At 33.7% G+C, this 24,423-nt stretch overlaps 1 protein-coding gene across 4 annotated transcripts; it reads right to left on the bottom strand.

Annotated features, from left to right (window-relative positions):
* Positions 1–377: 377 nt before the first annotated feature.
* LOC105233336 (serine/threonine-protein kinase par-1) lies at positions 378–23,020 on the bottom strand. Of its 4 annotated transcripts, none has more exons than XM_029553432.2 (15): positions 22,862–23,020; positions 18,804–18,961; positions 18,269–18,534; positions 14,445–14,561; positions 13,921–13,984; positions 12,382–12,497; positions 12,156–12,326; positions 11,961–12,084; positions 10,998–11,905; positions 10,632–10,859; positions 6,538–6,665; positions 6,348–6,460; positions 4,626–4,995; positions 3,590–4,563; positions 378–546 (listed from the first exon to the last, which is right to left on the bottom strand). In XM_029553432.2, the coding sequence occupies exons 2-15, from the start codon at positions 18,919–18,921 to the stop codon at positions 497–499; spliced, it is 3,747 nt and encodes a 1,248-aa protein (XP_029409292.2). In that variant the 5' UTR covers positions 18,922–18,961; positions 22,862–23,020; the 3' UTR covers positions 378–496. The 4 variants fall into 4 exon arrangements, with proteins under 4 accessions (XP_029409292.2, XP_011213693.2, XP_011213694.2 ...); XM_011215391.4 differs by having other exon boundaries at positions 3,594–4,563; XM_011215392.4 differs by having other exon boundaries at positions 3,594–4,563; positions 6,538–6,659.
* Positions 23,021–24,423: the final 1,403 nt, after the last annotated feature.

The following is a 24,423-nucleotide window of genomic DNA, read 5'->3' as shown; positions in this document are numbered from 1 at the left end:
CTTATTGACCGTTCTTTCCTGTGGCAAGAACTCATGCTACACCACGCCCCTGCAATCGAAGAAAACTGGCAGCTACGATTCGCGATACTTTTTGAACACACCTCGTAAATGCACTTTATGGAAATAAAAGTTTTAATTTCGAGCCCCAAAAAAATACATTGCCAAATACAATAAATGGTATTTCCAAAAAAATTTTATAATTAAGTTATTTAAATGATATGATAACGTATGAATTCCGTATGTAATCAACACAAATTTATACTAGGTATGTACGATTATTTATGTATATTAATTTATAAGAACTGTCGATGTTTATTTTAAGCAATATTATGCATAATTTTACAATAATAACTATTACTATTAAAGTGTAAATGCAATTATGTAATTGATATTATTTTATTGTTCTTGTTTTCGATACGAATTAACTACGTAAATTGTTTAAGTATGTAATGATCATACAGACTCCAAATGTTCAGCTAATTCCAGAATGGGACTTTCACTTAGGGGCCTTATGACGGTTTGCCAGTTCGATGTGTAAACGTTTGTCTGTAAGAAAATGTCATAAGCTGTAGTTATATGCAAAATACATATGTATGTACACATAGTATATTTAAAAAACTTAAAAAGGATGAATTTAAATTTTCTTCACTGAGTTTGTGTTGAATGAGTTAATTAACCCTAAGCAAAAATTAATATATTGGTTAAGACTACAAATGGGTTTCACCAAATCCATGAGAACACAAAATTGAATAACTGCGCCTTTGAAAAAATGTGCTCTAAAGCATAAAGTTTTTAGATTTGAAATTATGTATTTAAATCAATAATTAAAAAAAAAAAATAAAACAAAACTCTATCAAATATGATCTTTCTAACAAGTTGAACAATCAGTGTCATGTAAACAAAGTTTAAAGAGTTTAAATATATGTTGTGAACGAGATTTCTCTGGATGACGTGGGAAATATTTAATTGGTCACCGTTTTTTTCTTTCAATTTTTCCCAACCACGACTTATGTATATTAGAAAACTTCCCTGTAAGTCAACTATCGGTTATATCATACGTTAGATAACAGGGAGTACTAAAATTTCTGTTAAATTTTTTAAGGCCCAATTGACAAAAGTATCCGAAGCTCTTGTGTACATGTGATCGGTTATGCGTTCCCACGTATTTAATGGCTGATTTACATAAAAGTTTTCTCGTTATGCTTGACAATTAATTTTTTAACAACGAAACGAGCGCATGTCATAATGAATACTTTGTATTCCATGTTTTTCTCTAATACGAGTAATTGGAATTAAAATGAAAGGAATGGAAAGATGAGAGTTGCCGAAATGTTTGCATCGTTTTGCTTCATACGAAGCAATAGAAAGCATACATCAACCGACTTTTCTACATTCTGGAAAAATCAGTCTTATGTCACTTTCCGTGAAAGGGTTGAATTACTATAAAAAATTGTTTTCATGTCAAATGTGTCATAAGTTATCGGTCGATTTAGTTCATATGCAGACCATACAATTAGGTTGTAGGAATGTAGAAAGCTCCGGCCCGTTTTGCATAAATTTTAAACTTCCAATTCTATTTACTGATTTGAATTTTTCCGAATTCCTGATTCCGTGTATTACTCTTGTTAGAAGATACAGTGATGTAATGTGTACCATGATATTTTATAAACTGTGAACATTGACTATGTTCAAAAATTGATTTGATTTCAAAATATCTTTATCTAAATACTTTCGGCAATACAAAAACAAGAATAGAACATGTGAGTTCAGGTGTAACCGAATATTTCATAATCTTGCAAGTTGCAAGTATCAAAGAGGGGAAATAATTTAGATGTTCGCATAAATTTATATTAAAAAAAATTAAATATTTATTATTCAACGAAATCGTGAATGAATTAGAATCAAATTTGATATTTTATTAAGTTATAGTAAAGGTCATTTAGTTTTATAACTATATTTTACTTCATATCAAATGAGATATAACAGACATAATCTCTACTGAAGACTAAATTTAATATGTGAAAAATGTCAAGATCGGAATTGATGATAACAACCATATATATGGTATAAGCCAAGCTGCAGTTTGAAAATCTTTTAATAGATGTATGGGAGATAGATACATAGGTATTATATAGACTCGGTATCTATTTTCGGCATTACTACATATAATTAACAGAAATAGATACCCTCTGAGTTTCATTAAGGTACCTCACATACAATCAACAATATATGTGGAGTAAAATCAACCGGGTGTTTGAAAATTCTGATAGTAGTTACATGGGGACTAGACAAGTTTTCACCTGATTTTATCCAATTTAAGCACAAAAATGCTTCGTTAGTAGACTCGTTCACTATATTTAAAAAGATAATTCACATTTTGGCTGATATATCGGGTATAAAGTCTGTCGGAAGCTTAGACATTTTTCTAAGCTAAGGGCTAAGGTAATATTGATTCAAAACATATTTGACATAAAGATATACTATTATCAGGAAATGATTCCCTATGCCATGGGTTTTGGGTTCCATATTTCCGGTATATGTGGACTTCAATAGTTATGGTCCGATTTGGAAAATTTTTAGTCATAATGTTGTAAAGCTCAAATGCAATATTCGTACAAAGTTTTATCCTGTTATATTGATTGGTTCTTGATTTGTATACTAGAAAGTGGGCAATGGCAGTGAACGTCACATGGTAATGGTGGGGTTGCCACGCCCATTTTTTAATGTGACGTTGCTTCTTAGAAAGCCTTCTTGTATACTCCTTGCTTTTCTTTCATGTCACTAGTTTATTAGTAGCAAGAGCTGTCAAAATAATTTGTTTTGCGAAAATTTGGCTGATATCGCTTGAATGGTTCTTATAAAACTTGTAACAAAAGGTGCCCCTCATTTCTACGATTCCTACCAAATAACAGATTTGTATCTTAATTTTTAGTTTAGTTATGGTTTTCGATTATCGACGAAATGTGGGCATGGCAGTGGTCCGCTTACTCCTATCTACGAACTCGCACGCGTACCTGGTTTCATTACAATATCTGTATCAATTTTTGCTCAAGTTAGAACTTGCACGGACAGATTTTCATACGGATTTCAACTCCGCTTGTAATCCTGATCACTTATATATAAATAAAGTATATAACTCCGTATCTATATCGATTATGTCAAATATCGTGAAGACGACTTGTCTAATAAAAAAACGACTTGATTTTGATCGCTTAGTTTATACAGTAGCTATATGCTATAGTGGTTCAATCTAAAAACTATTTCGGAGAAAAGCGACGCCTTGGGCAATAATACATGCCAAATTTCTCGTAGACATCTTGTCAAATTTAATATATGTACCTTGTTTAGGGTATAAAAGGCTTTATCTGAACTGAAAAAGTAAAAATATATGAAAACAGAATAGCAAATTTTAAATTAAATTTTGTTACAATTTACACCACTGTGTTATTCATGTAAAAAATAGGATAAGCATTTACATACATTAGATCCATGCGGGTATATTGATGTATAATTTTTATTGTCGAGGTATAATGAACTATTACTATAAGATGATTTTGTTGTACTTAGAGGATTTTCACCATTAGTTTACCTACATTTGCATGAAACTGTGGCGCTAAGCGTCCGCCGTTTTCAATTAATTTACTTGATTTTTTCAATTGACTACTGTTCACAGTTGTTGGAAGGGAGCTCCAAGTCTCTGACGCGTGCCTACTTAACGGAGGTGTATATTTAGTAGGCATCGTGAGCAAAGAAAGGTCTTGAGATTGCTGCTTTATATAAGACGTCTTCATGTAGTTATTAATCGTTGGGCCATAAGGCAGTGGGATTATAGATGACTGTTGGAACTTTCCTGAAGCCCGTTCAAAGACGTTTAAACCGTTAATAAATATATCGCTAGGTGGGCATGATTCTGCAGACTCAAAACTGCTTGCAATTAAGCCTTGACCAGCAACTTGTTGGGGTGGACCTGCTTTAAAAGATTGTTCACGCATCATGAGCTGTTGCCGTGAGATGTGAGACTCCAAGGCGTATTGTTTTTGTAACAGTTGTCTTTTTTGTTGCAATAGTCTGTGCTGTAGCAGCTGTTGTTGGAGTGGCTGTCGCTGTATAACTAATGGATTAATGTTGCAAAGGAGCGTCATATCGGCACGAGCTGACGAAGTCATAGGCAGATTGCTTGCGTCGAAGCGTACATTATTAATGAATGGCGAGGGAAAATCTATAGTTTCGAAACTATGTTGTGGACGTATTAGATGTGGAGTCCTCGGAGTATGTGGAGATTGTACGAACTGGTGATGTAAGTCAAGTGACAGTCTATTTGGAATTGAGTAAAATTGACTACTGTGAAATTGATAATTGCCGCCGTCGTCTAGAGGTATTTTATTGCTACGATATTTCGATTTAAGTGATACAACTTCCTTTTGTAGTTGTTGCAATTCCAGCCAGCAATCTTGTTTTCGGGTATCATAACGGTAACTACCGTAACCAACGCCAGAATTTAAAATTGTCATTGAATTCACAAATCCTTGAGCAACAAGACCATCACTTGCCCGTCGACCTTCCCTAAAATATGGAAATAGTTTAATTGACTTACTATTATATCATTTGATTATCTAACTAAGCACCTAAAATGTATTGGAGACCTTTTATCAACACATTCCATGGGCAGCTTAGCACAAAGTGTCGAAGAATTACTTGAAACTGGTATTTGAAAACACGAGTTATTACTATTATAGATGGAACGATCCGACATTCGATCTGATGCGGTAGCTAAGGTGGTATTGCTAGCGCACGATGGCAGGCTGCTTGCTAGATCAATACTAGGTGTCATGTTTAGATCTATACCTTCCAATACCGAACAGTTGCTGTTTGATGAACCACGGCTTAAGTTTTGGCTCAAGCTTTTAGAATAACTTGCCAGCACTCCGCTCGATGAACTGCTGCTAGCATAAGACTGCATGCGCTGAGTTAGATCGCACGTCGATTGCGAACAATCTAGAGGAATACAAAAAATATATAAGATGGACATTTGGAAAGAATGTAAACCTTAATAAAAGCACAATTAGTACATAAATATAAAGGGTGATTTTTTAAGAGCTTGATAACTTTTTAAAAAAAAAAAAACGCATAAAATTTGCAAAATCTCATCGGTTCTTTATTTGAAACGTTAGATTGGTTCATGACATTTACTTTTTGAAGATAATTTCATTTAAATGTTGACCGCGGCTGCGTCTTAGGTGGTCCATTCGGAAAGTCCAATTTTGGGCAACTTTTTCGAGCATTTCGGCCGGAATAGCCCGAATTTCTTCGGAAATGTTGTCTTCCAAAGCTGGAATAGTTGCTGGCTTATTTCTGTAGACTTTAGACTTGACGTAGCCCCACAAAAATAGTCTAAAGGCGTTAAATCGCATGATCTTGGTGGCCAACTTACGGGTCCATTTCTTGAGATGAATTGTTGTCCGAAGTTTTCCCTCAAAATGGCCATAGAATCGCGAGCTGTGTGGCATGTAGCGCCATCTTGTTGAAACCACATGTCAACCAAGTTCAGTTCTTCCAATTTTGGCAACAAAAAGTTTGTTAGCATCGAACGATAGCGATCGCCATTCACCGTAACGCTGCGTCCAACAGCATCTTTGAAAAAATACGGTCCAATGATTCCACCAGCGTACAAACCACACCAAACAGTGCATTTTTCGGGATGCATGGGCAGTTCTTGAACGGCTTCTGGTTGCTCTTCACCCCAAATGCGGCAATTTTGCTTATTTACGTAGCCATTCAACCAGAAATGAGCCTCATCGCTGAACAAAATTTGTCGGACGTAAAGCGCGAAACACATTTCGAACCGAACACTGATTTTGGTAATAAAATTCAATGATTTGCAAGCGTTGCTCGTTAGTAAGTCTATTCATGATGAAATGTCAAAGCATACTGAGCATCTTTCTCTTTGACACCATGTCTGAAATCCCACGTGATCTGTCAAATACTAATGCATGAAAATCCTAACCTCAAAAAAATCACCCGTTATAAGAAGAGGCTTAGCAAGCTCAGAGGTAGCTAAATATTTCCACAATAAAATACGACGAATGTTCGAAAACTTGTCATACGGTGAATTTCATTTGTTCTCACTACCCCTCTGCTTTAGTTCGCAGCAACATGCTAAGCCTGTACCAGAACATTATAACTTTTACTATCGGATAAATTTAGTGTATATACATATGTAATTACGGCATAAATAATTGTATATAGGAAATAAAATGTCAACATAAGATTTAAAAAATTAAAATACCAATGCATCAACTACTTGTGCACTCGTAAATTACTTATATGTATGGCTTGTCGTCGCATACCTTTCATTTCATTTGAGGGGTCCGTTTCACAACCCTCATCAGTACTAGTACTGCACTGAGTGGCTATTTTCGTTGACTTCAGTCGAGATGCACACTTTTCGTTACAAAATTTCCTTTAAATAATTTATAATCACTTGATTTACTTACATGTACAATTAGAAATATCACTACTTATGTATATTGTGCTTACCTGCATTTGGAATCAGTCTGAGAAGATTTTGAGGTGCAACCGTTATGAGCTTTGGACACACTTGGGAGGACACATCTATTTATGGCTGAATTTGATTTACTAGATGGTGGCTCAGTAGCTTCCTGTTTCTTTAAAACATGAATACATTTTTATTTTGTATAGAAAAGGTTTGAAATGAATTTGTACTTAAAAAAATTCAATAAAAGACTTTATAGAATAAAATTAAATTAAACACACCATCTTTAATTATATGTACATGTTCATTGTATAGTTTCAAGTTTAATACAAGTCATCTTTTCCAAAATTTAAGTGATATGTAGGGATAAGATTGGTTGACGAAGCATATCAAACAACACTGAAGTGAACTAACTATTTGTACATGAATCAGATCAAAGCACTTCCAAGGCCGATAATCACTAAACAAAAGTTATATTGGCTGTTTGATGGGATTTCAAAGGGGTTGTTTATTTAGAGATTTTGCCCGACAATTCCACGATTAGTTCTGAAGCTTATTGTGATTAGCTGGTCAAATTGAATAATGCACTCAAACAGAAGAGGCCAGAATTGATCAATAGAAAGGGTGTAGTGTCCACCAGGATAGCGCGTTTTTCCAGCTTAATTGGGATGTGCTACCACACCCATCATATTCTCCAGACTTGGCAACTTCGGACTACTACTTTTTCCGGTCTCTGCAAAATTTGGATGGGAGAACCTTCACCTAAAATCTGGGCGTTAAAAACCACTTGGGCTAATTTGCAAGTGTATGAATGTAGAATCAATCTCTTGTCCGAAAGATGGCTCAAAATTGAAAATACATATATTATTGCATAAAATGTTTTACACAATATAAAAAGAACTTTTTTAGATTGCACTAAAAGACAAAAAAAAAGGTGAACGACTCCATGGTACTGTTTTTCAGTTTTCAATTTAATTTATTATTTACTGAAATACATATATGTACATATATAATATAACGATAATTGTCATTTAGGCTTATTGTTATATGTTTGGGAAAGTTTAGTGTCAAAATAAAAAATGCAATTATTTACAATTTTGATTTAAGGTTAGTTAGTGTTAGTCAGTCGGTTGAATATAGAAAAAGAAAGTTATCAAATCAACAAGCATTTATCTGGTAAGAAATTCGGGTGGCATTCTGTATAAAACGTGGAAAATGTAAATTACCAAGGAGAGAAAATAATGTTTAAGCCACTAACCCAAAGATGGCCAGACGCATTAACAGTCACGTCCCAATATGGTAAGTTATTTCTAGCTACAACAAAGAAAATAGAGTCATCAGGAAGAATAGACAAGGATGCCCAAAAATTATAACGAAGGGAATAAAAAGAATTTCGGATATTTCAAATTATGTTTCAAAAATTTGCGCTCGGTTTAGAAAAGAAGGCAAAAAAAGCCCCCTAAGTGCACACTGTCCGTAACAAATTGCACTAAACCAATATACGCGGCTGCGTTGCAAGAAAGTTACTTCACCTAAATAAGGCAAAAAGGAAAAAACGAGAGACATTTTATTAAGAGCACATGTTAAAACCTCAAAATATTTGACCAAAAGTACTCTGAATCGATGAGTCGATGATTAGACTTCATCATTCTCATTGTACGGTTTGCATTGGCGCTCACCGAAAGAATAATTGCCTAACAAATGCACCTACACAGTTAAGTCGGTGAAAAAGGGCTTAATGGTTCGGGGATGCCTATCAGCGAATGGGTCTGGTAATATTGTAGCTCTGAAAAAAATTGCTGCTGCTGAATTTTAAATATTTTAAAAGAGATCGGCATTCTCGAGGGTCAACGACCGGAACAGACCGAAAGGTCTGTTGAAATGGCCTCCTCAAAGCCCTGACTTGTCACCACTTGAGAATGCTTGGGAAATCCTAAAGATGCGTAAAGCTGAAGAAAAACCTCAAAATCTGAAGTGAATAATTACATCCATGTATAACATTTAGAGGCGTTTAAAGATTGTTAACTCATTGCATTGCGAAATTGTGAACACTGTGTATATTAAATAATTTCATAACTTATTTTTTCTATATGAAATGTATTATTTGTGTTTATCTTTTCCTTTTATATCAATCAATGAACTACCTTCTTGTTTTAAAAATAATTTTATTTTACACTTTGAAATATGATATCAATAAAACAATTATTTTGATTGGCCAGTCTGGGTGACAGTTTTATGCTCTAGTGGTCCAATCTGAACAACATGTTCTCAAATTTTAGCAATACCTTGGAAAACAAACGACGTCAATTTTCATGAAGATACCTTGTCAAATAAACGATTTTTCCACAAACTAATAAATAAGTTAGAACCATCTTTAAATTACGGAAGAGATATGATACCATGAAGCTTCCTCAAAAATAGAGCCAAATAGATCTGCCTGCCTTTGACAAGAATATTTAATTCTTTTCTTAAACAAGGTATATTTCCTCAATATGGAAACAGTCATTTATAATCCCTTTGTATAAAAGTGAAAACTATAGGGGTATTGCAAAACCCTCAGTTATACGCCAACTTTTTGAAGCTATCATTTCAGACCATATAACTTTTCCGATGTGTTCATTAATTTCTTCTTCTCAGCATGGATTTAGTAAAGGGAAAAATTTATTTGAATTTGTAAATCATGTTTCATTGGATTTTAGAGAACACAAACATACGGATGTTATCAACACTGACTTTAGCAAAGCTTTCGATAAGGTAAATCTTCCGACTCTCGTACATAAACTTGATCTTCTGCAAAGCGCAAGACCAAGGCTTCTTCAATGTGTATCTTCTCAGCTTTGTAATAGAACTCAATGAGTGATATTTGAAGATACTCTTTCAGATTCAATTAATATCTTCAGGTGTTCCGCAAGGTAGTCATCTTGGGTCGATTCTGTTCTTGTTATTTATTAACGGTATACATATCTTCTGTAATAAAATTCTCTAATATTTTATTATATGCCGACGACGTAAAGCTTTTTAAATCATATACATACTTCAACTTATAAAAGGTGTCCGTTGCAAACAGACAAGCCGGGAAAAGGTCGCTAATGAATGAGCAAATTCAAAGTGAAAACGATTCTCATTGTCTTTTTTGACATTAAAGGCTTCGTCCACCATGAATTTGTTCCTCCTGGACAAACCGTTAACGCCAAGTTTTTCGTGGAAGTCCTCAAGAGACTCAAACAAAGGGTCAATCGGGTCCGACTAGACATCTTAGCTGATGGAAAATTGCACCACGACAACGCCCTGGCTCACACCGCCTTTCTTGTGAACAGCTCCAAGCAGCATCTCCTCGCCTCTCAAGGTTATTTCGGAGAATGGCTTCCGTGACGTCTTCAATGCTTGGTAATCGCGCTGGCAGCGCTGCATCGACGCAGAAGGAGTCTATTTTGAAAGTTTTTAAAGAATTATAACAATTGATTTTTTTTTTTTAAATCGACTCAGTCCTATTACTTTCCAGACAATTCCTGTAAATAATATGGCTGCTTGGCGTGATGATATAAGATGATGTGCTTTTCTCGTAGATATGCGCTCCCCTCTCCTTATGTAATAAAATACTATTTACTGAAGCAAGTTTTTATCTTTGTTGATTAGGGAGTTAAAATCCATAAGATTAATCTTAGTTTTCATATTGATACCATAGACCTATATTGGAATATGACGCTGTTGTATGGAAATCTAGTTTCTAAATCCATTTTGAGCAAGTTAGAGTCCGTTCATAAATTCTCCTTAGAGCATTTCCGTTGGGATTCTAGGCTCAGTCTACCTTCATACACTAGTCGTTTACAACTTAAAAATCTATCTATACTTACTAGTTGAAACTCGCTTAAAAAACTCTTGCTTTTCATGACTCGGATTATTCCGAACATATGTGGATGTGCCCGTCGCGTCGGTAGGATGGGAGAAGGGTAATCGTTGGGTTATTATTGTTATTATTATTATATGTATGTATGCAGACGGGCATGGCTAAATCGACTCAGCTAGCCTCACTAATCATTTATATAAATACTTTATAAGGTATAGACATTTTCTTTGGGGTGTTACAAACATCATGGCAAACTTGATAAACCCTGTTCAGGGTATAAATGCTACTCACCTCTATGGGAAGTGGACTTTCTTGTAATGTTTGGAAAAGTTTAGCTGCTTCTGCCGACATTTTGAAATGAAAATTCGCTTTAACTTTTTGTCCGCTAGAAGAAGAATCGAAACTAGTGGAGCTAGACATTTTTTTTACATCTTTAACGTCCTTAAGTTCAATTGGAACATCGCTTTCGATGTCTGTTTCACTATTAGCATACGTCTTAGATTCTGAAATGGCAGTGGCCTACAAAAAATGTGAGGATATAATTTTAAATTTTTCAAAAACTCGCTAATTTGAATGATGATAACAATAGCAATAAAGGCACTCCGACACTACTAAATAATGATTAGTTAAATCTATAAACTATGTTTATAAAGTTACTTGTTGTAATAGGAGACGGCAATCCTCTGAGCTCTGCTTAATTATACACTCTCTTAAGTTTTGATGGAGAGGGTGAGGCAGACTCTCGTTTATGACGCTTGGCGCAGTCAATAAACCACTTAAATGTTCATTAGATAATAGATTCTCTTGGCGACATTTTTCACTAACAGTCGATAATTTATTGTCTGTACCATATGGCGTTGCTATTGGGTGCTGGCTTGAGCTTATATTGGCTCGACTTAAACGAGAAATCTTAATAGGTGTCGGTCTTCCTTTTGCTAATGACTGGCTTACTTGGGCTTCTTTATGGTCATAGTTTTTAATAGATGTGGGACCACAATTTTTATTATGTTCTTGAAGTTGGGTATTATCACAATTGGCAACGATTTTCTGAGAAAATTTCGTTGGGAAACTACCAAATTTTACTTCGTCTACGCTTGGCAGTGGTGATATTGTCTTTTCTTTTACTGTATGATACGTTTGCTTCACTCGTTGTTTATCGATCGAAGGTCTAGTTTTATGTAGTACTTTAGAAGATCCATTATATCCCATTGATGTAATGCGTGGCAGTGTATTATCACTTACACGTTTTGAATATTCTTGCATATTTTTCTTACTATTAACTCGGTCTTGAAGCAGTAAATATATCGCCGCAACATGGTCGTAACTGTTTTTTTTCAAACTTGCTTTGGTTTTTTCTGGAGGTATTCCAGCGAATTCCGACATTATCCGTAGTATGTCTTCATTTGGTTCAATGCTTGAAGTTCCATCCATATTAACGCTGCATTGTGTTACAACAACGGTATCACGAGCTTCTCCGCAAACCCAACGATGGGTTTTGATTTGATTGATTGTGTATCGCCGCGATGGATCAAGAACAAGCATTCTTCGAATCAAATGCTCACAGTCTGAAATACGTTAATCTTAGATTTTCAAAATAAAATCAATAAATAATAAATACACCTGAAGACATGAAGAAAGGGATCCTAAATCTTCCTGACAGTACTCGGTCTCTTAGACTCTGTAATGTAGATCCATCGAACGGCAAAGCCCCACAGACTAGAACATATAGTACCACACCTAGTGACTGAAAAGATTGATTTAAATGAAAGCATACACTCACACAGATGTATTTGTAGTTGAAACTAGAATTAGTACCCATATATCAATTTCCGGACCGGTGTACTGTTTTCCTTCAAAAACTTCAGGTGCAGCGTAGGGAGGGGATCCACACCATGTTGCTAGCAATTCACCAACCTTAAAGTGGTTCGAAAACCCAAAATCTGCGATTTTTATATTCATATTAATATCAAGTAGAAGGTTTTCAGCCTAAAAAGAAAAAAGCTTCGTTGTATTTCTCATCTGCAACAATGCAATAGTTTACCTTTAAATCTCTATGTACAATATTTTTCATATGGCAATATTCTACCGCTGATAAAATCTGCCAAAATTTACTTCTTGCAGAACCCTCAGACATCCTTCCAAATTTTGCTATGTAATCTAAGGAAATGGTAATAAAATACGACTTTATTAAAAGGTCATCAGTTATATTTATCTGAACACTGATAAAGAATTACGCCCATGACATTAAAAATATGGTAACAGATATAAAGTACTTTGATCCTTTTTATTGTCATCAAACTTCTTTCGATTTACGTGTAAACACGTGATTTGGCCAACGATTTTCAATTTTATGAAACTTAAATATCTTTAAAAACTTGTACGTTATTTAAGAAGAACTGATTATTTTAAATACATTTCTTTTGATTTTTTAAATCGTTTATACATATACGAGTACTATCAAGCTGAAAGGTTCGTATCTAGCGCCTCTAAAATTTAGTCCACATGTTTTGTAATTTCAAAGGAAGTTAAACATATGTAAAGTTCAAGAATATAAGAGGCTGTAAGAAATCATTGCATTGCATTAATTCTGTTTTGAATTCCACCGTATTAATCGAGTTTCCCTCCGTATCCTTTTAGCCACCGTAGTAACTATAGTAAAGAAGACAACCAAGTTGTAAATGTATGTTTAATTTTAGCCAACCGCTTTAGTTGGTCAAAAATCGATATGAGTCATTTTGTAAAAAAAATTACGTATACAAGTAAGATTTAATATTGTTTCGAATAATATAATAATAAATGAAATTGTATGTACTTGTCTCCATTTTTTGAACAGAGATTGGACATTCGGAACAGACCACTTATGTCAGTAAAACGTTGCCAGTAAAAAATGCGTAGTATTATTACCGAAAATATTGAAACTGGCAAGAATATTTCTTATGTAGCCATACATGCAAGTGCAAGTTCATTGATTAAGAAGAATCTTTCAAACATTTCTTTATTTGATGACTTTGTATAACATATTTTTGCATACGAGTTTATGTATGATTGTGTAAGTTCTTGGTGTGTGTGTGTGTGTGTATTTCGACATTTACTGTAGCATATATCAAAAGTGTAGCCTTTGCCTTGCCACTAGCATTGTCAGTTTGAAAATTAAGTGTTTATTAAAAATGGTAATTTATTGAGTTTTATGGACTGTTTTGTACGCTCAGGAAGAAGAGAAAGTGTATTAATAACGTCTGGTATAGAGTGTGAATTAACTAAAGAGATCTCAGATCTGTAGAAATAGTATATGGTACATAAAGTAGAGTATAAATAAAAATGTATGATAGAAAATAGGGTCTGGTTGGGTCTGCTTAGTAATTCAAAAAATCTATCAATTTATTCTTAACAGGAAGAAGTGGTTCATTGCGAAGACTAAGAGTATTGCTCTCAGATAAAAGGAAATCGTTGTTAGTAAAAAGTAATGAAAACATTATTGTGCTCAAATAGCCATATTCTGAATTAACCTTATTATATGAGCAAATGATTGCGATAATGCAATCTTTGATATGCCTATACCCTAATATAAGTATATACTTACCAAATATTTCCCCTTGACTAGCGTATTCAGATACTATGTAAATCATATTTTTCGTTTCCATCACCTGTAAAAATTAGAAGAGGCATTAAGCAATCTTATTATGTAATTTCATAATTACTGTCACTATAATTAAATTTGATTTTTAAATGTTCAATTGAACATAGATTTGCGACCTATACTTTAGGGTAAATATAATTAAATATAAATGTATGTACTCAAATATATCCAAGATTCTTATTTTGGTCTCATTTTGTGCAGCAAACATAACCATTTTCTTTAATTGGAAAACATCCATTCGGGTATACTTATTGCGATATTTAGTTTGACCAAAAAACTAATTAAAGCAACGAACTAAATTTATTTATTTTAGTACATATTTATGTAAATAGTGTGACGGGAGTAGGTGTAGTTATATACTCGTATGTATGTACATACATATGATTATATTAATATTTTGGTTCCGTTATGGTGTATAATTAATCAAACTTTCTAGTATATGTTTATTAAACACTTGTATGCATTACCTGGTAGAGTTTGATGATGTGTGGATGATTTAATCGTTTCATTATTTCAACTTCACGGTAGACCTTTTGCAAGTTTATTGAATCCAACTGGCTCTTGTCAATTATTTTTATAGCGACCTTAATAAAAAATGTATTTACTAATACTTTTGATAAAAATTATATCGCTGATTTATGGTTCAAAGAGTATGTATAGTAAATCAAGAATTCAACGCCCCCAGTCTAATTCTTAACTATAAAAGTTTTTGTATCAGCAATATAAGTAAGAGATACCTAAACATTAAGTACAACTAAGTTCAAACAGACTAATTTGCTAATTCAATAAAAATGTAAATATACTTAAAGTTTGTGGTGTTTTTATACTCTCGCAAATTGATGTAGCAATGCATAATAGTTTTTTTTTATATCTAACGGTTGTTTGTAAAATCTGAATCATTACATGGCACATTATAAATTAAATTTGGTTGTTTGTTTTTTGGTACTAAATCCGACAAAGTTGGTATAGCAGATGGGCGAAATCTAACCATTTCCGTTGATGCATTAACATTATCCTGACATTCTTATATTACACTGATAAAATTAATATAAATCAAGTGCCAGAAAACCCATATGAAACCTTGCGCAAATATGCCATTCACGTCAAAATTTGCTAAAATCCTCAGCCACTTTTGCTAACTTTTTAACAAAAATATTTTACCAATACTCCTCTCAGTCTCCATACATGTAATTTAAGGATTTTCGAACTTCCTGTTTGTTGGTGAGAGTTATCACATATATCTCTTTTGAGTTAACTAGGTTGATTTTGTAACAAATTCTATGAAGCAAAATACTCTTGCAACATGTTGCTACACAGTATAATAGTTTTGTCCACCTAACGGTTGTACGTATCACCTAAAATTAATAGGGTTATGTATATATAAAGGATCAGGATGACGAGATGAGTTGAAATCCGGGTGACTATCCGTCTGTCCGTCCGCCCGAGCAAACTGTAACTTGAGTAAAAATTAAGATATTTTGGTACACGTGTTCCTTGGCGAAAGAGTAAGGCGCAGTTCGTAGTTTGGCGCAATCGGTTCACTGCCACGCCGACAAAACACCACTAAAGGAAAACCTATAAATCAACATAACTAAGCACTAAAATAAGATACAGAACTGTAATTTGCCACAGAGGATTGCGGTAGAAACGGCACATGTAGGCTGAAAATTTTTAAAAAGTGTGCGTGGCCCCACCCTCCAATAGGTTTAATGTGCATATCACCTAAAGTGGAGTACTCACGACGTGTCATAAAGCATCGTAAAATTATAAAATCATAATTTTTTATACTAGTTTAAAAAATTTGTTGTTGCATTGAATACTAAAATAAATTTACGCAAATACAACTCTGAATGTTATGTTTTCGGATCGTTATAACTTATAATTTTATGAGTGTATATGAAACCCCTTAATAGCCAAATTTGATAAGGACACCAACAGTGTGAAAGTGGATGAAATCGGATGATAACTCCGCCCACTCCCAACGGGCCCAACAACGGTACGGTTAAAAACTACTAAAAGCGCAATAAATCAATAACTAAATTTGTCAGAGACATAAATTATTACGTTCGATATGATATGGGAGGACTTTATAAAGGGTGATTTTTAAGAGCTTGATAACTTTTTTAAAAAAAAAAACGCATAAAATTTGCAAAATCTCATCGGTTCTTTATTTGAAACGTTAGATTGGTTCATGACATTTACTTTTTGAAGATAATTTCATTTAAATGTTGACCGCGGCTGCGTCTTAGGTGGTCCATTCGGAAAGTCCAATTTTGGGCAACTTTTTCGAGCATTTCGGCCGGAATAGCCCGAATTTCTTCGGAAATGTTGTCTTCCAAAGCTGGAATAGTTGCTGGCTTATTTCTGTAGACTTTAGACTTGACGTAGCCCCACAAAAAATAGTCTAAAGGCGTTAAATCGCATGATCTTGGTGGCCAACTTACGGGTCCATTTCTTGAGATGAATTGTTGTCCGAAGTTTTCCCTCAAAATGGCCATAGAATCGCGAGCTGTGTGGCATGTAGCGCCATCTTGTTGAAACCACATGTCAACCAAGTTCAGTTCTTCCATTTTTGGCAACAAAAAGTTTGTTAGCATCGAACGATAGCGATCGCCATTCACCGTAACGTTGCGTCCAACAGCAACTTTGAAAAAATACGGTCCAATGATTCCACCAGCGTACAAACCACACCAAACAGTGCATTTTTCGGGATGCATGGGCAGTTCTTGAACGGCTTCTGGTTGCTCTTCACCCCAAATGCGGCAATTTTGCTTATTTACGTAGCCATTCAACCAGAAATGAGCCTCATCGCTGAACAAAATTTGTCGATAAAACACATTTCGAACCGAACACTGATTTTGGTAATAAAATTCAATGATTTGCAAGCGTTGCTCGTTAGTAAGTCTATTCATGATGAAATGTCAAAGCATACTGAGCATCTTTCTCTTTGATACCATGTCTGAAATCCCACGTGATCTGTCAAATACTAATGCATGAAAATCCTAACCTCAAAAAAATCACCCGTTATATCAGTGTGTTGAAAATGGGTTGAATCGCAATATACCTAATGCGACGATTTTCGAACTTTAAGGTGACTTTATTACGCATACTGCTGTGATCAAATTGTAATGTGATTTTTGTCCATTTCAACTCCCTCAAAGTAATCTTCCCGCTGCAATACACATATGCCAACGAATTTTCCAGCCATCATAGCACTTGGAAAAATTCTCCGTCGTGATGGCCATCAGAGTCTTCTTCGATTCAGCTTTTATATCCTCAATTGAGTCAAAACGGTGTCCTCGGAGTGGTCATGTGAATTTGCTGAATAGCCAGAAGTTACAGGAAGGTAAATCAGTTACGATACGATATTAGTTGAAAATGTGGCGAAATTATCGCGAATAACCAGTGAAGTATGTATGAGATGGTGCGTTATCGCACTTCTTTGTTCAATAAATTCAGACTTGTATCTCAAATACTAATGAATATTTTGACGTGAAATTTAGGGTAGATGTCACCAACAGTACTACCAACTTGCAGAAAAAGAGAATTACCAAATCGAAAAATACGCGAAGTATAAATTAAAAATTCACCATTCAAATCGATCACAGTAGTACATCGGCCAACATGGGAGCCTTTTCAATGAAAATGAGAGAACGTGTTTTATTGATAACTGTGTATCTTTATGCCTAAAATGGATAAAATTGGGTGAAAACTTGAGGTAACTTAATGAATCTCAGGTAACATTTTATTATTATGTGATATTGGCAAAAATAGATAAAATCGGCTCGATACTGCCCCCAACTCCCATATACTTGTACTACATATGTACAATGATTTTCGTTTTTCTATCAAACCATTAGTCAAATACATATGTCGGTCAATGTATGCATATATGTATATATGTATATTGGTATCCAAGCTATTATATATATATGTGTATATCCAATCCTTTATACAAGGCCGATCTTAGGCCTTCCTTACTTGGTTAGTATAAGGTTTTATTAGCTTACAAATTGCGGGAGTAAAATGTTCGGTTACAAACGAACTTAGCTCTCCTTACTTGCTCGTTCTGATTATCCTAATTTTGATACCTGTCTACAATTTATTTTCGAATTTAATAAGAAAACTTCTATTAGAATAAAGATGGGACTAACTTAATTTTGAATTATAAATACATATATTATACATATATAGAGGAAGAGGTCAGCAAAGCATATTCCTATAATACTCTAACATTAATACTAATAAAATGATTAATTATTAAAACACTGTTGAAATCCGGCTCCCTTACCTCGTTTTTAGTTATTCTGTGCCGTGCAAGTTTGACAACGGCAAAATTGCCTTTACCAATGGTTCTCTCAATATCATAAAAACCAACTCTTATCGGTTCCCTCGGCTTCAGTGCTGCTTTTGAAGCCAATGTACTCAAACTCACTGAGTCTGCGGTACCATCATCAAGAACAGAAACTAGCTTCGCCTGTCCTGAACTGGTGATTTCCAACGAGTCCGAATTCGAGGAGAGTGCTTTGGTCGGGCCCTCTCTAGAAGCGGACCTATCTGAAATATAAATCATTATTAAGAACATAGTCTGTAAATATATGTAGTATACAACACCACCTAATACGAGAATGCATAATAATATTCACAGTTTTCACACAACTGTAAAAATTACATTTATCTTTGATATTTTTTGGAAATTCTGTTTCTATTTGAAGTGTTGTAAAAATTTTCAATACTAACTTTGTAACTGTTAGTAAAGCAAATTATTTTACTTCAATTAACATAAAAAGAAACGTAATTATGCAACTCAAAGCTTACTTCCTTACCATATTTGGTGTCTGTTTTATTTTCAACATTTATTGTTTGCTTCAAGTTAGTCGATTTCGGTGCTTCCAAAGAAGTTGTGGGTTCATCTTCTTGTTCTTTACGTTCATTATTACTCATGATTAATCAATTCAAATACTGCTCCGTATACATGATGACCCTGTAATAATGTATGCATTAGTAGACCTTAACAATCACTACGCTACGTATACTTATAATCGGTTCTAGAATGTTTTACCAACAGAAATTTTAACACAACAATATCACACATCTGGATCTAGAAAAGTCAGTCAATGACGCTGTGTGTTATAGTGCAATTTCGAGGAACTATTTTTGCAACCTTTTATTCCAACAACTTCATATGGATTTTACAATTCAGTTTAATGAACAGTAAGCGTGACTATCGAACGATTTCGCCAAATTTCGCATAGAATAATAATGTCGAAATAATTTTATATACCAAATTTTATTGAAATCGGTCAAGTAGTTCCTGCATTATGGAATTTCACTCAAAAAGTGACGGTGCCACCCCCATTGTCAAATTTTGATATTTTGTTATCCCAATTTTAGTAGTTTTCAACAAAACCATTATATGTGAAGTGGGCATGGATATCACCAGATTTCTCCCATTTTCATAACGTATGAAGAGCTAGAGAAACGTATCTCCAGCAAGTTTGGTTGATATGCACATACAAATGATTAGAATCCGTTGTCAAATGTCATCCTTTGTACCAAACTGCATGTTGTTGGCGTGACGGTGGTTCAATGCTTCTTATAGTGCGAAGCAACACAAGTACCGAATTTGTCCAAACACAGACAGACAGGCAGTCAGTTATATTTATATAACTCCATATCTACTTTTTCTGAATAATTTCAGGTATTACGAACAAGCATTTGGTGAATATAACTATTATACCGGTATCTACAATATATCAAAATGCTGCGAGAGTATATATAGTACTTTATCTTTCTATGAAAAATATTAAGACTCGTTTCATTTATTATAAATACAGAATAAAGCAGTAAAAGCTTCACAAAATTCGGCATGAGTTATTGCCTAATGGTGCAATCTCCAAAGAAGTTGTTCTAATCGTACGCTATAGCAAATAGCTGCTATAAATATGATCTTGTAAGGAATCTTTTGTATTTGTGAAGAGTATTATAGCTTCGGTTTGGTCCAAAGTTAATGTCTTTTGTTTGCTTTGAGATTTGGGGAAAAAATAAATTCAGTAAAGAAAACAAGATTTAATAAAATTTCCAAATCAATGTAATCTACTAAGTCCTGCAATAGCAAAATCTTTAATTTATAAACATATGTTGTATAGTACATTGTATTTCGCACCAAAATACCCTTTTTGTAGTTTTAGCATTCCTTGTGAGGAAAAGTGCTTTAAAAGAGATTGATATTTGCTTTAAGATTTGGAAACATTACGTCCTTCTATTTGCAAACCACTTACAATTTAAAATATATAGTAGGTATGTTATAGGCTGAGCCACTAATTCTGTGGTTCAGGGATTTAAAAATTATTCCGGAACCCTTTTGGTACTTTTGAAACATACATACATATGTATTGCTACAGAGTATTACAGATTTTTTCACCTTACGATTGTTTATATCACCTAAAACTAATCGGGATGGATAGATATAGGGTTATGTATACTATATAAATGATCAGGATGACAAGACGAGTTGAAATCCGGGTGACTACTCTTTAGTGCAAGCTGTAAATTGAGTAAAACAAAGATATCTTGATGGAATATGGTACACATGTTCCTTGGCATAAAAAAATAGGACGCGTGTAATCGACCGCTGCCATTCTCACAAATCGAATTGGTACAACGAATCACAGGAACATTTTGTTAAAACCTACTAAAAGAGTGATAAATCATTGACTAAATGCATCAGAATCATCAAATTTTACATCCAGGATTTCAGAGCTTTATAATAGCCGGTTTCGATGGGCGTGGCACCGCCCTCTTTTAGATGAAATCACGAGATCTGCTTGACCTACATATTTCAAATAAATTCGGCACATAACATTCTTCTAATATCCCTATGTAATAGTGTGAAAATGAGCGAATTTGGACAACAACCACATCTACTTCTCATATAACACAAATTTAAGTTCTATTTAATTTTTTCATATTCCAGTACACAAATAAAGTACTAATTCATATAACGATATACATCTTTGCCAACAGCGCATTTGAAGTGTGCCACCTAATGACCAAAAAAGGTCTATAGATGTCTTTTTAGAGAAAGTATCGGTCAATGTGTGAGATCTATCTGTGAAATTCGGAGAGAATCCTTTCTTGATTATGAAATGAGTGGAATCACGTTAATACTTCCCTTAGCCACTATACATCTAATACAAAGATTTTAAAATTTCCGGGTGACTTTATATCTCATATATTTATGTATATCGGTCAATATGTAAGTTATCTTAATGAAAATGAAAAAGCGTGCTTCACTCATAACAGTGTATCTTTGTGCCTAAAATGCATAAATTTGGGCGAAAACTTGACCTAGCCCCCAATAACTAATATCAGAATTCCCGCTGACTTTACTTCATTTGGATTGGTGATGATATATGAGGTAGCCTAATAAAACCCAGGGAACATTTTATTAGTATGTGGACTCTTAATAGAATGTGGTATTTTCAAAAATAGATAATATTCGGTCAATACTACCCCCAAACTTCTATATACTGCATATAATGATTTTCGTTTTTCCAACAAGATAAGAGGACGAGTTCGCAGGGGTGTAATTGCATCACTGCAACGCCCACAAAACGTCATTAAACCAAAAATTATAATCGTCATAACTGTACACTAAATTAAGATATAGAACTGTAATTTGGCTAAAACTTTTGAATAAATAAGCATTTCTATCGACGCTATAAAAATTAATGAAATCGGTTGATAACCCCGTACACTCCCCACACAATTCTGTTCTGTTAAAAACTACTAAAATCGTAATAAACCAAAAATAAACACATCAGAGACATACAATTATACACCCCTACGCCGCACCGCACCGGCACCGCCTAAGTTCAGGTGAATTTCAACTACATTTGGTAGTTAATATTATCTAACAGGAATGTTAGTATAAAAATGGGCGAAATTGGACTACAACTACGCCTACTTCCCATATAAACTCTATTTTATTCTTTCAATTTCCGGGGCACAAATCCAGAAATGTATAGGGGTATAATTTGGGAAAAAATAGTGCCTCTGTGGTGTGCCACTTTGTGACCAAAAATTTCCCTGGTCGGACCGAAACCATTTACTATCCAGATAACAAATATGTGGACCCCAGGTCGAAAATGTCGGCCAATCTGTCATATAATATAATATTGAGATTCTAAAATAATTTTACCCGGCTTCGATTCTTGCAAGTTGAAAAAGTATAAAATGTTCAGTTATACCCGAACATGGCCCTTCTTTACTTGTTAGGCTTAGTTTTAAAAAGGAAAGTTATATATTTAAATATATGTATATATTAACATCTACAAATATGTACAAAAACTCCATGTTTCATCACACGTATTATATACATATGTACATATTTTAGTTTGTATTATCATATATACAAATGAGAATATATTTAGTTAATTTGCAATGGCGAATTACATTGACAATAATAATTTCTAAATTCTAATCTTTTTTGCAAATGAAATGTAATTTGCAATTTGCAAAAACTTCAGATAAACATTCATACTATTCATTGACTGAAATACATGGAATGATACATGTCCCTTATTTAGTAAACTGATAAAGTTATCACAATGGTGTGAAAAATCAATAGTGGATTATAGCTTGCAAGTGTATACATCTTTTGCACTACATTCACTGGCTCAAAAAAGTGGGTATTCAAACCAACAATGCTACGTGATTTATGCTAAACGTGGTTTTGAATGAAAATATTGCCGAAATTGTTGATATTTAAATCCAATTATTCTGACGCTTCAGCGTTGGCTTTTTTTCAAAACGAGCATAAACAGTTTCACTGATGTACATTAAGTGACACTTATTATGCTATTATTTACCGTTAAATTACCTTTCTCGCAGTTATTGTCTCTGTATCTTTCTTCGGTATGTTATTTCTTATATTAAAAACCTTAGCTAAATTTAATGAAATACAAAAACGAAGTTTGGTAATGCTTATGTCTGGCACAAAATAACCATTTGACAGCTTAAGCTCAGCCAAAAACTTTTTTATTTTCATTTAAATAGTATTTATACTATGTTATTGCCATGCGCAAAGTGTATATCAGTGATTTTACACTTAGCCAAAAGTACCTTCCGCAAATTTACCAAATATCATATTTTAAAACATGTCACTAAGCTCCGATAATTAAAAACTTACATTTTATCAAAAATTACTGTGTTTCGTAGCAATAAAAGACAATATTTACAATGGAAAAGTTATATACACTAGTATATGTATTAATTTCAGAATATGAGGAATTCATCCCACCTGCCAAAATTTCTTTTTAATAAAACATATTTTTTAAAGGTCTTCACTTCAATAAAAATGGTCTGAAATGCCCTTGCCGAATACATGTAATATATACAAAAAAAAAATAGAACTTGTGTGCTATTTAATTCTTGTGATTAAATAATTCGATACAAAAACTGGACCAAACAATGACCTACTACCAAAAAAATAAAAATCTGCAAAATGTCGGCGTTTTTTTAAGTTGAATTTTACCCGAAATTTTGGTTATTTTTGGCCTGCCAAAATTCGATTTTTGAACAGATAAAAAAGCCTTCTTGTTTCAAGATGATCAGATCATTTGTCTTTGAATTATCATTGCAAAAATTCGAAAAATGCTGTTTCGAGAAAAACCCGTTTAAGGCTAAACTGATGAAACTGGACTGAGCGGCTACGCTTTAAATGGGTTTGAAATTTAAGAATGTTATTTTCAAAGATATAAACTATCAAAAATATTAAAAAAATCGATTTTTTCTTACACTAGGTGTGCTCATTAAAAAAAATTTGTCGGAGATATTTGTAAAAGTATTGTCCCTACAAATTCATAAAAAATGTTTATTAAATTTCAATAATATATAATGTTCATATACATAAGTGTTTGCTTTATAGTGATTAAGAATCAGTAGTATTATTTCTAATTAAGATATTCGGTTTATTATCATACTATATACCCTTGCAACATGTTGCTACAGAGTATGTTAGTTTTGTTAACCTTACCGTTGTTTGTATCACCAATCGAGATAGATATGGGTTATACATACTCGTACATACATATATAAGGGTGGATCAAATAAACTTAATTCTCTTTCGCTTGGTACTTTGAATACTTCAAAAAATATTTCATTTTGTGGATTTTGTAGGACATTGAATACTCTCCAAGAGAGGTTTACAACGACTTTTTCGTAAGCCTGAAGCAATAAACAACTCAAATTAGGCGAAATGAATCACATTAGGGAGGGGCACCAGTGATTTGAAAATCTTTAACAAGTAAGCGTGGCTCCGACCTCTATTAAGTTTAATGTATATATTATATTTTAAACCAATAATGCTATATAACACAACAAATTTTTTCAACTCTTTTAACGATAATGTAAAAATTGATAAAATCGGATGATAACTCCGCC

The sequence above is a fragment of the Bactrocera dorsalis genome, chromosome 4 (genome assembly GCF_023373825.1).
Source record: "Bactrocera dorsalis isolate Fly_Bdor chromosome 4, ASM2337382v1, whole genome shotgun sequence".
In the NCBI taxonomy this organism is placed as follows: Eukaryota; Metazoa; Arthropoda; class Insecta; order Diptera; family Tephritidae; genus Bactrocera; species Bactrocera dorsalis.
The sequence above is the reverse complement of the archived record's forward strand: the minus strand, read 5'-3'. Positions and strand labels throughout refer to the sequence as shown.